Source organism: Myotis brandtii, unplaced genomic scaffold (assembly GCF_000412655.1).
Source record: "Myotis brandtii unplaced genomic scaffold, ASM41265v1 scaffold84, whole genome shotgun sequence".
Classification (NCBI taxonomy): Eukaryota; Metazoa; Chordata; class Mammalia; order Chiroptera; family Vespertilionidae; genus Myotis; species Myotis brandtii.
In genome coordinates, this window is record NW_005371410.1 from 10931374 (window position 1) to 10938126 (window position 6753).

At 35.5% G+C, this 6753-nt stretch overlaps 1 protein-coding gene across 2 annotated transcripts in view; it reads left to right on the forward strand.

The window, feature by feature from the left end:
• Positions 1-1424: 1424 nt before the first annotated feature.
• PSME4 (proteasome activator subunit 4) overlaps positions 1425-6753 on the forward strand; it is a 68624-nt gene continuing 63295 nt past the window's right edge. Inside the window, exons 1-2 of one of the 2 annotated variants that reach the window (XM_005884623.2) lie at positions 1425-1583; positions 2392-2508. In XM_005884623.2, the coding sequence (XP_005884685.1) occupies positions 1543-1583; positions 2392-2508 (158 nt within the window). In that variant the 5' untranslated portion in view covers positions 1425-1542. The remainder of the gene's footprint in view (positions 1584-2391; positions 2509-6753) is intronic. The other variant, XM_014532008.1, reaches the window with a different exon arrangement.

Below are 6753 nucleotides of genomic sequence, written 5' to 3' on the forward strand. Positions count from 1 at the left end.
ACATCAATTGATTGCCTCTCATGCTTGTCCTGACTGAAGATCAAACCCACAGCCTGGGTATATGCCTTGCCCAGGAATCGGATGGGTGTGTGTGTGACATGGGTGTATGTGCTGAGCTTCAAACAACAGCCACCTGGCCAAGCGAAACAACTTTATTGCATATAATACTCCCAGTATTTTTTAAAAATGTTTTTACTGATTTTTAGAGAGAGGAAGAGAGAGAGAGATAGAAACCTCGATAATTTAAAAGTTTTTATTGATTTTTAGAGAGAGAGGAAGGGAGAGGGAGAAACAGAAACATGGATGAGAAAGAAACATCAATGGGCTGCCTCCACTTGCACGCCCCCTACTGAGGATCAAGCCTGCAACCTAGGCATGTGCCCAGGTCGGGTAGGAAGGGACAGAGACACTTTTTTGAGGTAACTTATGACCAAAGGCCAGTTAAGACCATGTAACAATAAGAGCAATATTTTTTGTCTTCCTTTTTTTTTTTGTGGTGTTAATCCTCACTGCAGGGTATTTTTTCAACTGATTTTTAGAGAGAGTGGAAGGGTTGCAGGGGGGACAGACAGACATCCATGTGAGAGAGATATATCAATTGGTTGCGTGTGTCCCCTCCCCCCCACCATGCACCCTAACCCGGGGCTGGGGCTCGAACCTGCATACCAGGTATGTGCCCTTGACTGGGAATCGAACCCGAAACCCTTCTGTGCATGTGCTGACGCTCTAACCATTGAATACACCAGCCAGGGCAAGACAGCCATGTTTTTCATTGATTATTAAATGTTGATGAGACTTGAAGCCTTTTGATAAAAAAAATACTTATTTGGCAATCTTAATGAAAATACAGAATAATTCTTTTCCTCATAACAATAAGTGGATATAAAATGATTAACATCAAATACATCTGGAATACTGTTACAATACATAGTTTTGTGGCAAGAAGTATACATTTACTATCTTAACAATTTTTAAGTGTGCAGTACAGTATTGTGAACAATATGTACATTGTTATACAATGGATCTCTAGAACTATTTCATCTTGCATGACTCAAACTGTATACCCGTTGAATAACTCCCTGTTTTCCCTTTCATCCCTGTCCCTGGCAACCATGATTCTACTTTCTGTTTCCATGATTTTGGTTATTTTAAATAGTACATATAGGTAGACTCCTGTAGTATTTATATTTATGATGGGCTTATTTCACTTTTTAGCATAATGTCCTCAAGGCTCATCTATGTTGTAGCATATGTCAGAATTTCCTTCTTTTTAAAGGCTGAATAATATTTTGTTGTGTGTGCATACTACATTTTAAAATTCATTTATTCGTTGATGGATATTTATGTAGCTTCCACGTGGTGGTTGTGAATACTGCTGCAAGGAACATGGATGTGTCACCATACCTATTTTTAAAGGCTATATTGATTTTTTTCTCTTGCAGATATATTCGACTTTATGGGAGAAAATTTAGCAAAGAAGATCATGTTCTTTTTGTCAAGTTATTGTATGAGCTGGTATCAATTCCAAAACTGGAAATCAGCATGATGCAGGGATTTGCCCGTCTCTTGATCAACTTGTTAAAGTAAGTCAATTTTCCTATGATTTTGGATTTTTTCAAGATTTTAGGGAATGAGAACTTTATAAGTTCACTTATTTATTAAATATGTTTTTATTGATTTCAGAGAGGAAGGGAGAGGGAGAGAGAGATAGAAACATCAATGATGAGAGAATCACTGATCAGCTGCCTTCTGCATGCCCCCTACTGGGAATTGTGCTCGCAACCCAGGCATGTGCCCTTGACCGGAATCTAACCCGGGACCCTTCAGTCCGTAGGCTAATGCTCTATCCACTGAGCCAAACAGGCTAGGGCGAGAACTTTATAAGTTTAAATCATGTGTTAATTAACCTTTTAATTAAAATTCCATCTCCTCCATGAAGCTTTCTTTTCTCTAGCACACATTGAACTCTGTGTTGTCTGATTATTTTATTTATACTAATTATCTTTTCTTATATAGGTTTTGAGATCCTTGAGAATGTAGGGATCATTTATTCTTCTGCTTATCCCAGGGTACCAATCACAATGCTGGAAACTTTAAGTGAAGACAGATAGTGTGGGAATATATGAAATTCACCTATAGTGATGGTGGCACAATGTAAATGCCCTCTTTTACCAATTGCTCTTTGAGGTTTGAGCAGCGGCAAGAATTTGGTGCATTGCTCTTCCTACTCCCTACTATATTATATTCTGCCAGTGAATTGCACTGGATGAGGAAAAGCAAAACCTACTGTGATGACAGCAGCATTTAACAGTTGTCCTCCCTGAGTAGTATGTGTAATACACACACACCTTTGCACACATCCATATATATGTGTTTACCTTTCCTAATTAGGAAAAAGGAGCTTCTTTCAAGAGATGATTTGGAGTTACCTTGGAGACCACTTTATGACATGGTGGAAAGAATATTGTATTCCAAGACAGAGCACCTAGGATTAAATTGGTTTCCTAAGTAAGTATTTCCATTTAAAGAACTTCTTTGGGAGCATTGGGGGACTTTTAGGGATTTGATCTTAGTTGAGAAATACTGGGTTGAGATAAGCTAGCAAATGTACATTTTAATATATTCAATTCCATGTAACTTAACTCCTAAATTAATTTTTGCCCTCTTTAAACTATATCTGAAGCTGTACTTAAGAATTTTCCGCCAAAATATTTCTAACAGCTAACATCACCATAATGGCCAAAGAAAGCAAGAGATTTTGTTTGAAAATCTATTATCTTGTCACTAAAAGTAATACATATTTGGCATTCTTCAAAAAACATCCACATGTGTTTTAATTCTTCAAGTACAACGAATGCCTTAAGAAGAGGAGCTTTGCATATTCCAGGGGGCATACACACCCAGTAGAAGAAGCATCAGTTTTACTGTTTGACTTTTCTGAGAGCACAAACTATTCAATGTACAGTCCCTAGTTTATGTTATTTTCTACTAGTGCTTAGACATACTAAGCTTATAAATCTGGCTGATTATGGCTGCTTGAACATGCATCATGACTCTTCCAGATCTCTAATTTGGTATGTTTTGTATTTTATTCTGAATTAACTGCTCTTTTAGTTATTTTCCTTTTTCGCTTTTAAAAATTCTTTAATGATTCTTTAATGATCAGTCTTCTTTAATGATTGATTTCTGTGGTTTCACTCTCAATCCTACACATGTTGACATTATCTCATTACTTCTTGTAGCCTCCCCAGTTCAGTTCATTTAATTTATGATTAATCCTCAGGCTTCACTTAAGTGAGCAGTCTTTTTTGTAGAATTTTTTTAAAATCATGGCAGATGGCAGATTTTAAGAGCTTTTGGGTAATAGGTAAGTAAGTAGTAAAATGATGTAAATGGAAAGAGTAAAAAAGAAAATGACCATAGTTGATCCTGAACTTAGGCCCTAATTGGATTTTGGAGAGTGATCACAAGTAGAGTGGTCAGAAGTCATTTATTTCCTGAAGATTTCATGTATTAAAACAAGGAAACCCATTTTTCAGTCATAAAACTAGAAAATTTATCATGAAACTAAATGGTATAATGTTCAAATGTTTGTATAAATAATATGAAAACCCAAAGTTTAACATAAAAGCCGTGTTGTAAAGGTTCCTTAGGAGTTTTTGTTTGAAGGAGCATGCCATAGACTGGATTAGGTATATTTAAAAGACGAACCCATTGAAGTGTGTACTAGAATCACCATTTCATAGATTTCAGGGACCTTTAAACTGTGTTCAAAATCAGCTCTCTTTCTGAGAATTTCCTGGCTGATTCTTTTGGGCTGCCTCTGAAAGTCTTTGGTAAATTAAGACAATTTCTTCTTCTTTAATATGTTATTTCCTTGCTTCTTCATAACTAAGTTTCACACTTTTGCCCTGGCAGTTTACCTTTGCAAAGGCAGCCACTTCCTTTCAGGTACTGTGTGGCTTTCCTCTTCAAGTAATACCAGCTGTTTTCCTGGAAGTTTTGTTAGAGCTTATCACTAAGTGTCATTCAGTGCTTATAGTTCCTCCCTGTGCTTATTACCGTGCCTTTTCCTGAAGCTTCACATCATCCTTGCCCCTGTGGAAACCTCTTAAAAGTTTTACCATGGCTCTTCTTGGTGTTTTAAAGAAACATTTTGTCTCTGCTGAAATTGTTGCTTTGTTTAAAGCAGTGATTCTCAACTCTAACAGGCTCAGCATCCCCGTTTCTATTTTGTAGTTAACTATTTTAAATGAAATTTGTAGATAGTATAACCTATCTATGCTCATTATCTACACTCAGTGACATAAATATAAATGTCTTCATCACAGAAGAGAAATAATAGGAAAGTCATTTATTATGAAAACAGTACAGGGTTGGCAAAAGTAGGTTTACAGTTGTTTGTATGGAAAATAATTAATAGTAATACAAAAATATGCTCTGTTTCATATACTCAAAACTGTAAGCCTACTTTTGCCCCACCTGTATGCTTGAAACATGCAGATTATTACACTAAAAGACACAGTATGGTATTCAGATTTTGCATCTACTTATGATGAGTAAGTTTGGATTTAAAAGAAAAAAGGTTAGAACATACAGTATTCTGTATAAGAAGTACAAGAACTTGAAAGAATAGCATTATGAGTGGACATTAAAATAAAAGCTAGTGCCAGGATAAAGAATAACATAAGATTTAATTAAGTATGATGGTAGAGAAAGGGAAATAACTTTAATTTCAGGCTATTGAACTGAGAAAAAAGGAAGTTTCTATTCTCACGGATCTGCTGGCCTTATTTGTAACATAGTGTCATCATTTTTATGTAATGATGTTGGTGTAGTTATTTTGTATCAGGAGACATTGTTTTTAACCATTTCTACATGTGAGGAATTAGAGGCAAAGGATGAATTGGTAAAAGAAACATTAATATGTGAAGGCAGAAAGAATTTGTGCTGTAGACTTCTGGGGAGAATATCAGAGCAAGATTGAAAACTAACAAGCAATGCCAAAATGAATAAATAATGTCAATATATAATTTTCATAAGATAAATTGCCCTTTGTGCCATATGAAAAAGGTTTACAATAATTTACAGCATTTTAACAAAAAATTATCAATGAAATTCTACATCCTTGTGTTTTATGTGTCTGCTAATTGCCAAGGTAATGATACTTTATTCTAAGACTGTTAAAACAGCCAGTGTAATGATACTTTATTCTAAGACTGTTAAAACAATCTGTGTAATGATACTTTATTCTAAGACTGTTAAAACAGCCAGTGTAATGATACTTTATTCTAAGACTGTTAAAACAATCTTAGTTACATATTTGTATGCAACAGCAATGGTATTGACAAATCAGGTGTTGCAATTGCAATTGCCATGATGGTGTGATGTATGTTTCCTTCCTTCCTTCCTTCCTTCCTTCCTTCCTTCCTTCCTTCCTTCCTTCCGTCTGGAATAATGAATAACCCCTTATAAAATTTTCAACAAAACGAAGTAGTACAGCCTTGTTCAGTTTACATTGGTTGTATTCCCAGAAGAATCAGTGTTCATTAAAACTATGCAAAAAATACTAAATGTTTAAAGCAGTGAACGTTTAGGTAGGACATTTGAAGGTCTTGCACCAATTTTTTGTTGTGTCTGGCTATTCCATGAATTGCAGGGTATCTACTATACTTGGGTTCTGCCCCAATAATCGTGATAATTAAAAATGCCCCATGCATTTCCCAAATGCTCCCTTTATATGGTTAAAGGGCCTGGATTTGCCACCTCTTATCTTCTATCCAGACAATTAAAAGTTTTCTGCTTCATTAATCAGTCCCTCCTCTTTTCTTATCACTGGTCCAGCACTCTTTGCTTTCTCTTTTCCTGTTTTTAAATCTCTAAGACACTGGTCTTCTAGTATCCAAATCATTATGTGTTTTTTCCCTGTGTTGGGCTTATTAGGTAATGTTTCCTTAAGTAAAAATTCTTCCCTATATGTCTCTTGGCTAAAATTGATGCTGTAGGCAGATGAATGAACCATATTGGTCCAGTGGCTTGGACTGCTCACACACAAGGCTGTGAACCTCCACTAAACAGCACATGTTGTGAAATGGAGCTCTATTGCTGCATCCCCTTTTTAAAATGGTAATGTGTTCCAATTTGAAAGGGTCAGAAAGAATACTGGGTGGTTGATTGTTGTATGTGCCCTGACTGGGAATCAAACCCGCAGCCTTGGTATATCAGGACAATGCTCGAATCTAACCAACTGAGATGCCCAGCTAGCACCACACTTAGCCTTGATTTTAAAATCAGAGGAACCTGGTAGCCCTGGTTCTTTTAGCAGAAAGGTTACATAGAGAACAGTGGAGAAGTTATATGATAGTACTTTTGCTTTCTGTTCCTCTGTCTACTGAATTTTTAAGGGAGAATCATTTAAAACATTTAAAAATATATTTTTCTAAATAAGATTATATTTAGCACACTAGTATAGCAAGTGTTTATAGTCAAGAAATAAAATTATGAGTTTACAAACACTTTATTACAGAAAATTCCTTAAAGGGCCCTTTAATACAGCATACTTTTGAAATTGGTATTTTGAGTATTTTCATCTTAGATGTGTTCTGACACATTTTGAAACAATTTTGTCAGCTGGCTGCATGTGTTCTTACTAATTTTAGAATACTATTTTTATAATCAAAAGTGAAAGGTGCTTCACTTGTTAACAGTTTGTCTTTTTTTAAAATTTTCTTATTAAGTTATTACATATGTGTC